This window comes from Lagenorhynchus albirostris, chromosome 5 (assembly GCF_949774975.1).
Source record: "Lagenorhynchus albirostris chromosome 5, mLagAlb1.1, whole genome shotgun sequence".
NCBI lineage: Eukaryota > Metazoa > Chordata > Mammalia > Artiodactyla > Delphinidae > Lagenorhynchus > Lagenorhynchus albirostris.
Window position 1 is genome coordinate 139,658,876 of NC_083099.1, and position 16,899 is coordinate 139,675,774.

The 16,899-nt window shown below is 42.8% G+C and overlaps 1 protein-coding gene across 1 annotated transcript in view; it reads right to left on the minus strand.

The window, feature by feature from the left end:
• Positions 1-8,350: 8,350 nt before the first annotated feature.
• Positions 8,351-16,899, minus strand: part of LCA5L (lebercilin LCA5 like) — a 40,173-nt gene continuing 31,624 nt past the window's right edge. Inside the window, exons 5-8 of the mRNA XM_060150948.1 lie at positions 14,834-14,918; positions 13,342-13,448; positions 13,058-13,175; positions 8,351-9,160 (exon numbers count right to left, since the gene is read on the minus strand). Of these exons, the coding sequence (XP_060006931.1) occupies positions 8,427-9,160; positions 13,058-13,175; positions 13,342-13,448; positions 14,834-14,918 (1,044 nt within the window). The 3' untranslated portion in view covers positions 8,351-8,426. The remainder of the gene's footprint in view (positions 9,161-13,057; positions 13,176-13,341; positions 13,449-14,833; positions 14,919-16,899) is intronic.

Below are 16,899 nucleotides of genomic sequence, written 5' to 3' on the forward strand. Positions count from 1 at the left end.
CCCTCTGCAGTGGGAAATCCCTGGTGTTTGTTTTTAAATAGGTAGTAAACGTGGCACTGAATTCAAAAGATACAGAAAGGGATGTGATGAAAGTACATCTTCTGACCTTCTACTGTCGTGTCACCCATTTTTCCACTTTTACTAGTTTCTTTATGATTCTTCCCATGATATTCCATACATTTACGAATATCGATGTACGTGCTTTTAAAATAGCTTTTAAAAAGTAATACCTAGGGCTTCCCTGGCGGCGCAGTGGTTGAGAGTCCGCCTGCTGCGGAGCGGCTGGGCCCGTGAGCCATGGCCGCAGAGCCTGTGCGTCTGGAGCCTGTTCTCTGCAACGGGAGAGGCCACAGCAGTAAGAGGCCCGTGTACCAAAAAAAAAAAAAAGTAATACCTAAAAAAAACCCCCACAAAAACTGTTTGCTTTTTTTTTTTTTAAATCCTACCTGGAAAGTACAGAAAAGGAGTGAGGAAGCAAAGTCTCCTGTGATTCCACAGAAGTGGGACGACTGGTGTTAACATTTGTGCTTTTCGCTCTTTTCTAAAATTTTATGGATAGCTGTAGGTTTTGTGTTTCTATTTAAAATTACTGGGTATAGTTTATAGTTTCATGTGAGAATAGACATCTCTTTGATTTAAAATACATCTAAAGTGGGCTTCCCTGGTAGTGCAGTGGTTAAGAATCTGCCTGCCAATGCAGGGGACATGGATCCGAGCCCTGGTCTGGAAGATCCCACATGCCGCGGAGCAACTAAGCCCGTGCGCCACGCCTACTGAGCCTGCACTCTAGAGCCCGCAAGCCACAACTACTGAGCCCACGCGCCTAGAGTCCGTGCTCCGCAACAAGAGAAGCCATTGCAATGAGAAGCCCGCGCACCACAACAAAGAGTAGCCCCCGCTCACCGCAACTAGAGAAAGCCCGCGCGCAGCAACGAAGACCCAATGCAGCCAAAAATAAAATAAAATAAATAAATATATATTAAAAAAATACATCTAAAGCTCTCATCACGCCAATTTTGTTTGCTTTATATTTATGGTGAGTCAAGCAGGGAAATCTTTATGTACAAACCCACAGTCATTTTTGTATGGGGTTAATACAGTTCTTCTGTTGCCAGTGCAAGTGGGTGGAATGCTAGCTCAACTAGTTTCCTCTTCCCTGACCTGGCCAGACTTTGTGGCCTCCCATGGTTTTTCTTACACATACATAGCTCTGTGTGTGGGGGGGCGCTCTGTGTGTGTGTGTGTGTGTGTGTGTGTGCGCGCGCGCATGCGTGTGGTGCGCACACTGGCCCCTCCTGTCCAATCTATTTATATTTTATTGGACCTTTAAGCCTTCTCTGACCGCTTTAGATAATAGTGATTTCTTTTTTCTTCCCTTCCTCGTCAGAACATCTTAAGTGATATCAATATGACTGCTCTGTCAACTAATTTTGTATTGACTTGTAGTGTCTATTGTTGTGTGTTTTTATTTCTAATGTTTTAGATACTTTTGTGATAAAGTGTTTTCTGTCGATGCCGCAAGTGCCTTTAGGGCCAGAGACTGTTCCTTAGACTTTTTTATACCCCTCCCAGTGTGTTAAGTCAGTACCCAGGGATATTTAACTTGAAAAAAAACACACATAATGGTTTTCCACTAGGGCCACGTATACCTTTTACAGGGAGTACATTTTCATAGTTGGGGGGTTACCAGTTAACAGGGAAATTTTCTAGGGTGCTGTTTTCTTACAAGTCCTTCATGACGGAGCCTTTTGGTGGTGTCACAAGATTTAAAGCTCTGTGTGTAGTTGGTTTGCACACCATGTGGATCGCAGGGCAGACGGTTCATTTTCTCTCTGGGTTCACTATTGTTTGTGTGGGTCACCTTTTCTGCCTGCATGTTTGGAATGTAAATTGTATGCATCCCTCTTTCAACACTCAGGATACTGAGTCTTGCCGCTGAGTTCAATCTTTTTTTTTTTTTTAATTTTTAAACGTGTCCCTATTTAAAAATTTTTTTTATACATTTATTTTATTTATTTATTTTTGGCTGCATTGGGTTTTCATTACTGTTTTGGGTCTTTGTTGCTGCGGCGAGCGGGGGCTACTCTTGGTTGCAGTGCGTGGGATTCTTATTGCGGTGGCTTCTCGTTGTGGAGCACGGGCTTCAGTAGTTGCAGCACCGGGCTCAGTAGTTGTGGCTCATGGGCTCTGGAGCACAGCCTCAGTAGCTGTGGCCCATGGGCTTAGTTGCTCTGCGGCACGTGGGATCTTCCGGACCAGGGATCGAACCTGTGTCCCCTGCATTGGCAGGCGGATTCTTAACCACTGTGCCACCAGGGAAGTCCCACATCTCTTGTTTTGAAGCTATTATAAATGGGATTGTTTTAAAATTTCATTTCAGATTGTTACAAGTGTACAGAAATTGATTTTTGTATATTGATCTTGTTTTATGTAACCTTCAGAACTCATTTAGCAATTCAACAGTTTTTTAGTGGATTCCATAGGATTTTCCATGTAAAAATCATGTAATCTGTGAATATAGGTAGTTTTACTTCTTCCTTTCCAATTAATGCCTTTTATTTCTTTTTTGCCTAATTGCTCTGGCTGGCATGTTTGGTATGATGCTGAGTAGAAATGATGAGTGTGGAATTACTGCCTTTTTCCTTATCTGGTTTGGTATCAAGGTTCTGCAAGCCTCATAAGAATGGGTTGGAGAGTGTTCCTCCTATATTCTGGACTAGATTGCTTAAGATCTGAATTATTTATTCTTTTAATATATGATGAACTTGCTCGTAAAAACTTGCTTGGATTTTCTCTTATTTTTATTGGAAGATTTTTAACTACTGATTTCAGTGTCTGAATAGTGATTCTGGGGTTATTCAGTTTTATATTTCTTCTTGAGTCATATTAGGCATGTCAGGGTAGGGATTTATCCATTTCTTTTCAACTTTCAAGTATATTGGGATAGAATTTTTGTAAATACTCTGTAGGTGGTGGAAAATACAAGTTTTAAAGTTTTGGGGTATGGCTTCTGTATATGTCCATTAGGTCAGGCTTACCAGTTGTCTTATTCAAATCTTTATCTTTACTGCTGTTCTTTTATTTCCTGAGCCATCCATTACTGAGAAAGGTATATAAAAGTCTGCCGTTATGATGCAGACTTGTAGTTATGTCAATTTTGCTTTATGTTTTTAAGTTATTGTTAAATGTATACATGTTTAGAACTCATACAGCTTCCTGGTGGATTGAACTCTTTGTTGTGTTATAGTAACCTGTGTTATCTCTAGCAATAATTTTTGCCTTCAGGTCTTTTTTTTTTTTTTTTACACCAACTTTCATTTGGATGGTATTTGCCTGGCAGACCTTTTCTCACCCTTTGACTTTCTGTATCTCAGTGGCTTAGATATGTGTATAAAGAGCATATGGCTGTATTTTAAAAATCCAATCTATATTGTCTTTTAATTAGAACATATAGCCCATTTACACTTATTGAAATTACTGATATATTTGGATTTATGTCATATTATTTTGTACTTTTATTTTTGTTTGTATTCGTTCCACTTTCCTGTTTTCTTTTTCCTCCTTATTTGTTGTTTTAGGAGAACCTACAGTTCTTTCCTCCTCCTGCGTTTCTCCTCTGTCCCCTTTACAACACACACAGAATACTTAACTCCTGACACTTCTGATCACCAAATGTGTGTGGGTTTTACCCCATAACAAGCAGTTCTTTGGGACACCAGCTGGGTGTCCAACAGTTTAACTCAGTTCTGATACTCTTTTACCTGGAGATGGCATCAGATCCCACAGGTTGAGCGCTCAGTCCCACAAGACTGCCCTCCTCCCCCTTCCCCTGCCCCCCCACTTCAGATGCCAGCCCCAAGTCCAGGTTGTCACCTGTGCTTCTGAACGACCAGCTAGAACTCAGAGGTTCCCACGACCCCCTCCTCAGCTTCGATTAATTTGCTAGAGCAGCTCACAGAACTCAGGAAAACCATTTACTTGCTGTTTACCAGTTCATGATAAAGGATGGGATAAAGGACACAGAGGCACATCCAGAGGAAGAGAAGCACAGGGCAAGGTGTGTGGGGAGGGGCGGGAGATTCCGTGCCCTCTGGGCACACCGGTCTCCCCAGATCTTCATGGGGTCACCAACCCGGAAGCTCCCCAACCCTGTACTTTTGGGATTTTATGGAGGCTGCATCACGTAGGCATGTTCGATCATTAACTCCATTTTCAGCCTCTCCCCCTCTCTAGACAGTGGGGTGTGGAGCTACCGTCTAAGCTTCTAACCAAGACCAGCCCCCATCCAGGAGCCATTCAGGAGCCCGCCAAGAGTCGCGTTCTTAGGACAAAAGACACTCCTATCACCCAGGAAATGACAAGGGTTTTAGGAGCTCCGTGTCAGGAACTGGGGTCAAGGATGAAATACTAGAACCAAAGATGCACCTGGTGGTCTCATCACTCAGTTACCAGGTTTCAGGAGCCCTGTGCCGAGAACTGGGGGCAGAGACCAATACATACACTCTGTTATCTCACAATTACCTTTTGTTTTTCACATCCCTCTTGCCCATACGTGTTGAAGTTATTTGACTTTTGCTATAGTGCTTATACTAGAAAATTTATCAGTGCTTAAAGTTAATATTCTTCTCTCCTCATCAGCAGTGTAAGACTCACAACAGTTTAGCTCCAGTCTTTCCCTCCCGACGTATTTGCTACTCTTGTCATAAACCTATGTGATAGATACATGATACTTTAGCTATATCTTACGTTTTTGTAACCCCAGGAGTTGTATAAAACGGTAATGTTCTCTTAGAATTACCAGTCTCTTGCATACGAGACCTTTTATCTCAAATCACTTTCCTCCTGCTTGAAGTTTATCTGTTAGAACAGGGTTAACAAACCACTATTTGCAAAATCAGGGAGCAGCTGGACTTGGCCTATAGGCTCAAGTGTGTTGATTTTATTGGAACTCAGCCATATCCTGAGGTGTCCAGGCTTACTGAAATTATTCCTTTGATATGCATCTTTCCTGTCTAGGGCCTGTGTCCTGTTTTTCTCCATCCTGAATCCCCTCAGCAGTCAGGGGCAGCTGCAGTGGCTGATGGTTTTCTGGCCACAGCATCCTTCGTTTAGTGAAACGGCAGGCGGCATTCTCTGTCCACAGTAATAACGCTGATATGTGAAGTTTTCGTAGATCTGACCCAGATATCTGTTGTTCCTGTTGGTTCTCATAGCACCTTGTTTTCTTGTGTCTTTCTCTGACCTCTCTAGGGGAATTTCTTGAGGCCTGGATTAAAGGTAGTTTCTTCCAGAGAGGGTTTGCATCTCCACTGCCCTGGGGGTACTACCAGCCTAAATCGCTTTAAACTTTAAATTACAGAGACCGGGTAACCCAATTTCAGGCTCTCCAATAGGATGAGGGCTGATTAATGTCAACAGAGTTTAAGTTTGGTAGCTCACTCAGGTTGGATGTCCCAGTTTGTGAGAGGGACCTCTTCCTAGGCCCCTACTTAGGCTGGTTTTGTCCCCTGGGTTTTGTCCTGGAGGCTTTTTGGGTGCTCAGCAAATGCCCTGTGAACTAAAAATGTCTCCTGCCGTATCAGTAAACAAAGAATGTTGCAGCCATCATAATACAGCCTCCCTGAAGGTGAGCCCTGAGGGAACTCAGGATGGAAACAGGATGCCCGCCATCAAGCTGTCAGCCACGGCAGCTACACACCCACCCACCCCCCACCCACCCCCCAAGGGTGCACCCTGAGGGGACTCAGGATGGGAAAACACAGGCTCCTGGCCCCAGACAGAACAGGTGCACATCAAAGGAATGATTTCAGTGAGCCCAGACTTGCATCTTCCCATATACAGAAAAGCACTAAATTCCTTAACTTGAGATGTCTGGTTTTCTTTAATAGTAATCTTTTGATGTTCCTATTACCTGGTCTTTGCTGCAAAAACTCCTGTATATCCTGGCCCCCGCTTTGCCTCTTCAGAGCAGTCCCTCAGAGCCATCTGAGATGCTGTTGTCCTGGGCTTAGGTCTTCAATTTTGTCCGCCGAATAAAACACAACTCTCAATTTTTAGTTTGTTCATTTTTTTTTTTTTCAGTTGACAGCCCATTAGGTGAGCTGACTTCAGAGCTCTGTTTACCTGCCTCCCTGATGCCCACCACTTTCCTGAGTGTTTACCAGCTGAGCAACTGATTAAAAAACATGTTTGTATAGTTAATATGGCATTTTTAGCTTTTTTACAGCAGCAGTGCCGGAGTACCTTCTCTACCAGACTACAGGAGATGGATCTCTTGTTCTTATTTTGAAACCTTTTTTCCTCCTGATTACAAGGTCATGTTCATTATAGAAAATCATAGTAAAAAAAAAATTACCAAGAATAAATTTAAAAATTGGCCACAATCTCATTCCTCAGATATAAAAAGTGAACATTTTAATTTATTACCCCGCAACTTCCTGTGCATATAATTTTTTAAACAAGATGACCAGAAGGTAACAGGCTTAGATTATATTTCAATAGTTATTCTGTACAAAAGCACTTTTAATTTTTTATTTTAAGTTTTAATTTTTTTTGGCCATGCCCCTCATGGCTTGTGGGATCTTAGTTCCCTGACCAGGGATTGAACCCGGGCCTTCTGTCAGTGATAAGTGTGGAGTCATAACCACTATACTGCCAGGGAATTCCCCAGAAGCACTTTTAGACTGCGCTGATTTAATGTTATCATTTGTGCTTTTGTTGTGAGTAGGCATAAGAAAAGATCCCTTGAAAAATCCTCCATCTGCTATAAAGCAGGAGTAGGCATTGCAATATTATAATATTACTCTGTACACCATTTCTAAATCCTTTGAGTACATTTCTCTAGAATTTTGAGCTTGGTAGTTGTGTCATTTCATGTGTATTTGTGTATCTCCCCATGTTACGCCTCTGAGAATTCTAACTCTCCTCCCTCCCTCTCTCCCCTTCTTTCCTTCTCTCTTTTTTTTTTCCACTGTGATTTTCATAAAGATCAAAGCTTATGCCAATTGTAGTATTTATCTCATCTTTGGTTTTAAACACAGTTTTTTTCCCACCGTGACTTTCATTCCCTTTTGAAAGTTTACTATTCTCAATTTTCAAAAGTGTGTTGATATTAATGAAATAAAATTCACATTTTATGGCAAGACTTTAAACATAAAAATTTTCTCTGCCCATTTGGGCCTTCTCTCTCCACTTTAGTATGCGTTGTGCATCTGCATTAACCAGACCTCCTTGGGAGATAACACTCCTTCTTAATCTTAGGAAGGGTCACAACTGTTTAGGAGATAACCTTCCTTCTTAGTCTTATAAGGGGTCATGATGATGCACACTACTCGCTTCATACTGTAGATCTGGGTTGTGTAAACTGTCAATAATACATCACTTGATACATAGCCCTCTGCCTCAAAAACTTATATAACCACACTTTGACTTCTAATGGGTGGAACAGTTCTCAGAACTTCCTGAAGGACTGCCAGGTTATAATCCTTAGGTTGGCTTGAATAAAATTTTCCATTTCTTTCTTAGATCAACTATTGATTAATTTTTTTCATTGCCAGTATTACACACCAACCCATAAACATGTTTGGAAATAGTATGGTCTACATTGCAAATAGGTTGCCCTTATAAATAAATGAAAGTAAGTTAATTGATTAACATTGGGAGTACAGCCTCCTCTGTATAGTCCTAATATAAAATAATCTAAGTATAATGAATATAATCATTAGGACTGAGCAGCTAACTTGCATGGACCCTGATTATACCAATGTGCTCTTTTTAAAGAGCAAGATTAACAGAAAAAGGGTCAGGGTACAGGGTATGCAACAGATAAAAAATACTGAATCTTGGGTGTATATGAGGAAAGTGTCACCCACAAGGGCAGGATATTAGATGCCCAGTTTAGCTGAATAAGAGAATGCTCAAAAGTAATTTTCATAAAACCAAGTTTGGTAATTGCTGTGCTTTTTTTTTTTTTTTTTAAATAGAGGCTTCTTATATTGTTTCCTTTCAGAGCTGCTTCCGTGTTTTTAAGTTACAATGTAATTTGATTCCTGATAAGGTTCTTACATGCGTGACGTGTATGTCTTAGGTTGACTAACTTACACTTAACTAGCTATGGAATCCCATAGTATATTGAAGCCATGTAGTAAATCAGTCTTCCAAAAGATAATGGACATGTGTCAGTTGTAGAAGAAAAAAGATGTAATTTTGTGTTTGTTGTCATTGGCTAATATACAATGAACTTCTAAAAATTAGATTAGCAATAAAACAAAGCCTTAATTATTCAAAGTCAATTTAAGTACTGAAAACACACACACACACACACACACACACACACACACACACACACACATACATTAAAACTACGAGATTAAAGGCACATAAGACCAGAATATCAAACCAGAGTAGATTAGGATATTGGAATATATTTAAATAATTATTTTTCTCTTTCCTTCTGTAGGTGAAGATGACTTAATAGAACTTACCACAGTTACTTTAGAGTCTCCAAAAGCATTGCTGGCAGAGGCCTGACTAGCGGGTAGATGGTGCATCTTCTTACTCTGCAAAGTCTCCTCAGGCCCCTTCATGACAGCAGTGCTTGTTTGGTTCTGTTTTAAGACACAGCCTGATCCAAAGAGTTCTTCCATTAGACTGCTTTTCTTCTCTCTGAAAGCTGTGTCATTTGCTTTTGTTCTGGAAGATGTACCAAAAGAGGGTTCATAGATGACAGTAGGGTGCTCCAGCCTCACTTCTCCCCTGTGGCTGTGGTGCTTGCCTGTGCTATGAGTGCACCTCGTGCTGCCTGCATTGGCCAGCCCGCTGGAGGCAGGAAGCCCATGATGCAAGTTTTCGATTGCTTCTGTGAATGAATAATGCTTTCTTTGTCTGAAGGGTATTTTGATATTTGGAGCAGGATTTTTATCTGGCATTTCACCCATTTCACTTATTTCTGGACTTCTTTTAGACTTTTCATTTACTGTATCGTCTTCCTGACCACTTTCCCCTTCGGGATGGATTACTTGAATTCTTTCTGGTGGTAGTTCCTGTTCTTCTTTTACTAAAGTGGTTTTCTTTTCTTGATCTTCTGTTCTCTCTCTCTGTTGTCCAATATTCTCTAGAGATGGCTGTGCTTCTTCTATATGTTCCTCTTCCTTTGATAAATCTATAGTAGAAAAATAGTTAATTTACTGACGTTTAAAATGAATGGATTTCTATTTCAAGATGGCATGTTGAACACAGTTATTTACACCTACTGACAAGCACGTTACAATGACAAAAAGGAAAGCAAATACAGGGAAAGGTGGTATTAACAAGCTTGAAATGTTATACTTTCCTAGAACATACCAGATAAATGAGAATTATGAAACCAAAAGAAAATGATATTCATAAACTTTGCCAATATGTTATTAATAGGTGTTCAACACCACCAGCTAGAAGTAGTGCCCGTTAAAACAAGAGAATATTTTTTACTCATCCAATTGGCAGATAATTTCCAGAGTTGGCCAGAATATGGGGACATTGGAACTTTGGTTCCCCATTGGTGGCTTTGTAAGCTGGTGTGCAGTTTGGATGGCAGGTTGGTAGTATCTATCAAAACTTTAAGGGAACATGCTCTTAGACCCAACAACTTCACTCGTAGAACCAAACCCTACAAAGATACACAAAGATGCGTCTAAGGATGTTCACTGCAGCGTGTTTGTGTTTTTTTTTCCCCCAATAAATTTATTTATTTAATTTTTGACTGCATTGGGTCTTTGTTGCTGCGCATGGGCTTTCTCTAGTTGTGGCGAGCGTGGGCACTCTTTGTTGGGGTGCGCGGGCTTCTCACTGCGGTGGCTTTTCTTGTTGTGGAGCATGGGTTCTAGGCATGCGGGCTTCAGTAGTTGCAGCACACAGGCTCAGTAGTTGTGGCTCGCAGGCTCTAGAGCGCAGGCTCAGTAGTGGTGGCACACCGGCTTAGTTGCTCCACAGCATGTGGGATCTTCCTGGACCAGGGCTCAAACCCGTGTCCCCCGCATTGGCAGGCAGATTCTTAACCACTGCACCACCAGGGAAGTCCTGTAGCCTGGTTTAGTAAGAGTGAAACATCCTGAACATCTGTTCAAGGATTCCTGGTTAAAAGAATTAGAGCGCGTGGGATTGTGGAAAATGAGTTACTGAATGAGGAGGTGAGCATGCACTGCCAGGAGGAGATGATCGCAGAATATTGTTGTATGGAAAGATGTCCCTTCCTCTGCAGATCCTTCCCCAGGCACCGAGGAAGCCCTGTGTGCAGCTCTCCCCTCCTCAGAGGACCAGACCCTCGCGGGTTCTGAGCAAACAGCATCGCTAACAGCGAACCGCTCAGTGAGGCCATCGTTTGTGAGGGAGGATGGGGACAATATCGGGTGTGCAAAGAGTTGGAACATTTCCTCATGTGACTACATTCTGGAATAAAATTATTCACTTATACTCTAGGAGAATGAAAATAATACTAGCAGGAGAAAGAAGTATGTTTCAAGAATGGTGTACTCCAATATAAAATAAAAAGTTAAAAAAAAGTAGATTTAAAAAAAAAGAATTAATGCTGAGCCTGGAAGCCAGTCAAACGTACAATTAACTCTAAATAGCTGTTAATATTATGCCCTATGATACCTGATGAGAATGTTAACATTTGAGAACATGGGGGAAAGTACTTATTTTCCACGATCTCCCCAGCCCCGCCTGGCCTCCCCGCTGCCGCCCAGGAGCGGGTCTGGTCCCTCCTCCGCACCAGCTCCTTCCCGGCTCCACGGTCCTCATCGTGGCCGAAGCGCCCTGCCCACCGCCCCCTCCGACACACCACCTCCTACTTCCTCGCCCCCTGTGCGACCCCTCCTCTGGGCCCAGCGTCCGTGGGACCATCTCTTCTCGGGGTTCCACGTGGATCACTTCTTTCTAGTCTCCTGAGCTGCCGTCAGCTCACCCTCAGCCCCTTCCCTGTCCCCTTCTCGGTGGGGACCTTCTTTCCAGCACCCACCGCCCTCTCGCAGCCCCACAGGTCTTCTCCAAGGGCACAGGCTCCCGAGGGCGGGGCATCTTGTCCCCAGGGCCCGGAGCAGTGTCTGACACAGTATATGCGCAGAAAATATTTGTCAAGTGAATGAGGAAACTTTCTAGGACAGTAAGAATTACCAAAATGGGGCTTCCCTGGTGGCGCAGTGGTTAAGAATCCACCTGCCAATGCAGGGGACACGGGTTCGAGCCCTGGTCCGGGAAGATCCCACATGCCGCGGAGCAACTAAGCCCGTGCGCCACAACTACTGAGCCTGCGCTCTAGAGCCCATGAGCCACAACTACTGAAGCCGGTGCACCGAGAGCCGGTGCTCTGCCACGGCAATGAGAAGCCCGCGCACCACAACAATGAGTAGCCCCCACCCGCCGCAACTAGAGAAAGCCCGCGTGCAGCAATGAAGACCCAATGCAGCCAAAAATAAATAAGTTTATTTAAAAAAAAATTACGAAAATGGACAAAAAAATAGGTGGAAAACGTAAACTGACCAGTGACCACAGAAGGAACCGCATGGGAGCCAGTGGCTTTCCAGGGGTTCTGCCCACCCTCGGTGTTATTTAAACCTCGTTCTAAAGCCAGTCTGGCCTCACTGCTAAGAGGTGGCCCCTCCCGGCACGGCCCTGGGCCCCTCGGGGGCTGTTCCCGTGGCTGCTCTTTCCAGGGAGGTTGTGCTTGCCCAGCCCGGTGGGGTGTCACCCAGATGTCCCTTTAGCAATAACTTAACATGGAAACAATGGGGCAGTGTCATCAACGTTCTGAGGGAAGATGATCTCCAGCCTAGAATTTTCTTTCCAGTCAATTATTAATCAAGTCTAAGTAGAAACATGACATCTCCAGAGGAAATGCACACAGATTTGCCTTCCACGCAAGTGTTCTCAAGAAGCCAGTAGAGGTTGTACTCGTAGGACATGATGGCGTTTACCAGGAAAGGGAAGGACACAGGGTAGGAAAGAGATCTGGTGGCAAAGGGGTGACAGGAACCAGCAGGAAGGGTGAAGGGAGGCCCCAGGACCGCAGAGGGCACCAAGGCAAGGGCTTAAGCATTAAGGGCTTGCACCACCAAGCCCCTGCCCCGCTAACCCCCCAGCCTCCAGTGTCCTTGGTCTGACCTGACCACGCGGGGCCTGGCCAAGCTGTCGCCCTCACTATGGTGCCTGCAGCCTGGGTGGGCTGAGGACCCTCATTTCACCACACAGAGCCCTCTGCTCTCTCTCGGGGGTCCAGCACACGGGGCCTCTCCCCACACCCCATGTGCAGAGCAGCCCTGCCGCTGCCTGTCTCCGATGGGTCCCCAGCTCCCAGGACCCGGCATGACGTTGGCCCTGGCTGGGCCCCGGTGCCTTCAGGGAAGCTGCGGCCAGCCTGCCTGCTGTGGAATCTTCTTTAGGGGCAGTGCTGCCCTTTACTCAGCTGGGTTTGAGATTGAGACTCAGTTTTTTAAAACTGAACATGTTGTCTAAGAATACACATGGGATCGGGAGTTGTGCGGAAAAGCTGGCATAAAATGGAAGATCGTGGCTGTTTGTGGTGGGCGGCGGGAGGGTTATGGTTATGAAGGGCCTGCAGGGTGTCCCAAGGGACAGTAATATTCCACGTCTTAAGCAGGTAGTGGAGTTCGTTTTATAACAGTTCTTTAAATTGAATATATCTGTTTTATATATACTTTTATACACACACTGAGTAATTCACAAGTTAAAAAAAATAAAGTAAGAGTAAAGGAGAGGGGCTTCCCTGGTGGCGCAGTGGTTAGGAATCTGCCTGCCAACGCAGGGGACACGGGTTCGAGCCCTGGTCCAGGAAGATCCCACATGCCGTGGAGCAACTAAGCCCACAAGCCACAACTACTGAAGCCCCTGCGCCTAGACCCCGTGCTCCGCAACAAGAGACGCCACTGCTATGAGAAGACAGCGCACTGCAACGAAGAGTAACCAGCTTGCCGCAGCTAGAGAAAAGCCCGCATGCAGCAATGAAGACCCAACACAGCCAAAAAAAAAAGTAAAGGAGACTTTTGAAAGTTGTTAAAATTACCTTCATATTTTCTCTTGGAATCCTCTTGGTTTGGTAGTTTACTGATACAGTGAGAACTTGCATGGATTATTTCAATCGATTTTTCTTTATGACCAATGTTTCCTCTTGTCTTTTTACCCTATAATTTAGAAAAGTGGCAAAAACATATTTTTGGCAGTAGAGGTAATTTTAAATTGTGTTTTATTTAATGAATACAAATACTTTTTGTATAGAACAAGTGAGTAAAGCTTATTTTTGTAAAGATATGTTTAATTAGACACTGCAAGAATTCAAATTTGCTGTACCTTAGTTGTCAAAGATGGAACATCTTCCGATATTTGGGTTTCCTGGTGTCGCATACTTGTAAGTGAAACACTTTTCCTTTCTGCTTGTACTGACTTGGTTGAAGAAACTACAGAACAGGTGTATTATATGTAAGAAACATATTTTACATTTGGAAGCAATACTGACTTTAAATGTAAAATAACAACTGAAGTTTGTAATGTAATTATAAAACAAAGTATAGTAGATGTTTTCTAAAGATTTTCAGTAAATGTATAACATTTGCCAGTTTCACTTTTTGCCCTAGCATCTCGCCTGTTTTGTCTTATTTTGGGCCCCAGAGGTTATGGCGATCACAGTGGTAAAGTACCAAAGAAGCAGGCGTTAGGATGGGTCGGCATTGCCATTGGAGGACACGGCTGTCCCTGCTGGCAGAAGGGATTCAGAACCGTAGCTGTGCAGAGAGGGTGCGCCATCGTGTCTCCTGTGTCAGAGCTCTTGGTTGTCGATGGTTGGATTGCCCACGCTAAAGTGCACGAACGCTAAACCTAGTAGTCACTTTCCTTGAAGTGTTATCCCATTTAAATGACCCCACGTTTGATTTTATCATCTTCTCTGCTGGCTGTTGTTCTGGATTATAAACCAAAAGCAAACAAAGGCAGGCAAGGAAATCTGAGGTTGTTGCCTTGAAAAGTAAACACATAGTTACTTGTAGCAAAATGAGAGGCAAGTGTTCCTATTGTGCCTCTTCTGAGCAGAATCTTACGCTGGGAGATCTTGAGGGGGAGGGAATAAGTACATCTTGTCTTGAAGGAAAAGATACTACTCAGCAATAAAAAGGTACAAACTAGTGATAGTAGCACAGCACAGATGCGTCTCAAAAACATGCTGGCCAAGAGAAGCCAGACAGCAAAGAGGACCTGCTGTACAATCCCACTCATGAAATTCTACAACAGGCAAACTGAGCTATTGTGACCGAGGAAATCCGAGGTTGTCTTGGGCTGGGGCTGGGGGACCCCTGACTGCCAGGGGCATGAGGGGGCACCTCCTGAGGAGATGGGTGGGTGTTCTAAATCTTGAGGGAGGTGGTGGTTGCATGGGTATAAGCACTTGTCAAAACCCATGGAATTGCACGCTTAAAACGGGTGCATCGTATTGGGGTAAACTGTACCTAAATAAAGTTAACCTTAAGAATCCACACAGTGGCTAACAGATCTACCTAGAAAGTCCAGTATTTGGCAGACGTTTTGCATCACGTTGAAAGTTACCGTCTCATTCACCCGAGTAGGGACATAAAAGACTGAGTGGAGGATGGGAACACGGGAAAGCCTCTCTATTCTCTTCTAGCTGTTTCAACCGTGTCACAGTTTTGTTATTCTAGAATCACAAAATGTGTCTCAATGCTTAACAAAAACGAGTTTTTAAAACGTCTGTTATCTTGGTGATATAAGTTAGAAAATCTGACTAGATACTTCAAAATAGATTTCGAGCAAAAATAATTAAAACATACTTTACCTTTTGGATAATCTTCTTTGTCACGTAAATTTCTAAGTATCTGGTTAGTATAGATGTTTCTAATTTCCAGCTCTCGACCCTTCTCCTAAAGAGAACCACAATACCAATATTTCTATAATTGTTTGCTTTTATCAACCTTGATTTCTTGTAAAAAAACAATTTAAAGTGAGCTCAGTGTTCTTTGGATAAAATCTATAGGTTCCAGCAGAAACAGAAATGGGCCATATCATTATATATCATTCCCGACATCAAAAAGCACTAGCTTTAAAAAAAAAAAAAAACCTAGCTTTTTAACAGAGTAACAAACCATTGTGAGTGGACAATATATATTTTTTAAATTAATTAATTAATTAATTTTTGGCTGCATTGGGTCTTCGTTGCTGCGCACGGGCTTTCTCTAGTTGCAGCAAGAGGAGGCTACTCTTTGTTGTGGTGCGCGGGCTTCTCACCGCGGTGGCTTCTCTTGTTGCGGAGTGCGGGCTCTAGGCACGTGGGCTTCAGTAGTTGTGGCTCGCGGGCTCTAGAGCGCAGGCTCAGTAGTTGTGGCACACGGGCTTAGCTGCTCTGCGGCATGTGGGATCTTCCCGAACCAGGGCTCGAACCCATGTCCCCTGCATTGGCAGGTGAATTCTTAACCACTGAGCCACCAGGGAAGCCCCATTTTTGAATTGGGTTATTTGTTTTTTGGTTGTTGAGTTTTTCCTCACAGTCTCTTTTATTCTATAAGTTCCCACCCTCATCTCTTTTATTTGTTTCACATTGATATTTATTTGTTGTGGAAACAGGGTAGTTTGTGCTGTAGAGTTTGCCACAGTCTGATGTTGCTGATCGCATCCCTGAGGCGTTGCTTATCATGTTCCCCTGCTACCATATTTCTCTTAAATTGGTTGTTAGAGCTAAATATTTAATCATATCTAGGTATGTTTTTTCTGGCAATAGTACTCCTTAGGTGGAGGTGTGTACGTCTGTCAGGAAGTGCATAGCATCGGATGGTTTCCCTTTGTGGCGATCATTGCTCAGATCCACTATTTCATTAGAAGTTCCAAAATAGTGATATTCTCATCCTTTCATTCCTTCATTATTGATGGAAATGCCTTTACAAGGAAGGTCTTCCCTTCTCACAAGTTATTTGGTTACTCTGAGTATAGGAAAGGTAAAAGTAATTGTTTCTTTTCCTTTATTTACCAGTTTTTGAAATAGTGTGCTGGTTCCCTAGCATCCCCTAAAGGTGACTGAGTAATCACTGAGGTGTTTTGTTTTGTAAATATCCTTATGAACTTTCTGATTTCTGTATATTTGCTAAGTTTCAATCCACACAGTTATCTTTACTGATCCTAAATTGCCCCATCTTTGGCCAGTAAGAACCATCTTTGGCTCCTGAATCTCTTTGACATTACCCTAATGGTTCTTTGTAGTTTCCTTGCTTCTCTATATGTCCCAGGCTCACGTAGTATAGTTCATGCTCCAGACCTAGAATTTTTTTAAGGTGTCTTAGTTCTTTTTAGTGGGTTATGGATTTTGAAGATGATAGTATGTCATTAGGGGTATTCATTGTTAGTGAGTGGGTCACATTAGGAAATATGTATTTATTTTTAAAGATAAAAATGTATCATAAAATCATACCTTCACTTCAGTTCACAATCAGGACTACAGGATTTTTATTTGACCTTATCCTACTTCTGTATTTTCTTTCTTCCATCTCCCAAATCCCAGTTCTCAGTGACACCAACATAGTTCATTATGTGCTTTATCCCATAAGATACATACAACAGTCTCAAAATAACCGTACCAACTCTGTCATCAAGAGTGTATTTCACTAGGCATATGCAGTGAAATTGACGTGTTTTAAGTTTCTTGGAATGGTGTCTCTCTGTGACATTATGCCTACACTGGAATACACAGTGGGCTCTTTTTTTTTTTCATTGTACTCTGGATTTTTAGGGAACGTTTTTTGATTTTTTTTTTACATTTCATTCTGCTTCATAATTACACAAAATATTTACATATTTCCAAAGTCAAATCTACCAAAAAGATATTCAAGGAAATCTAGGTTCTATAGCTGTCCC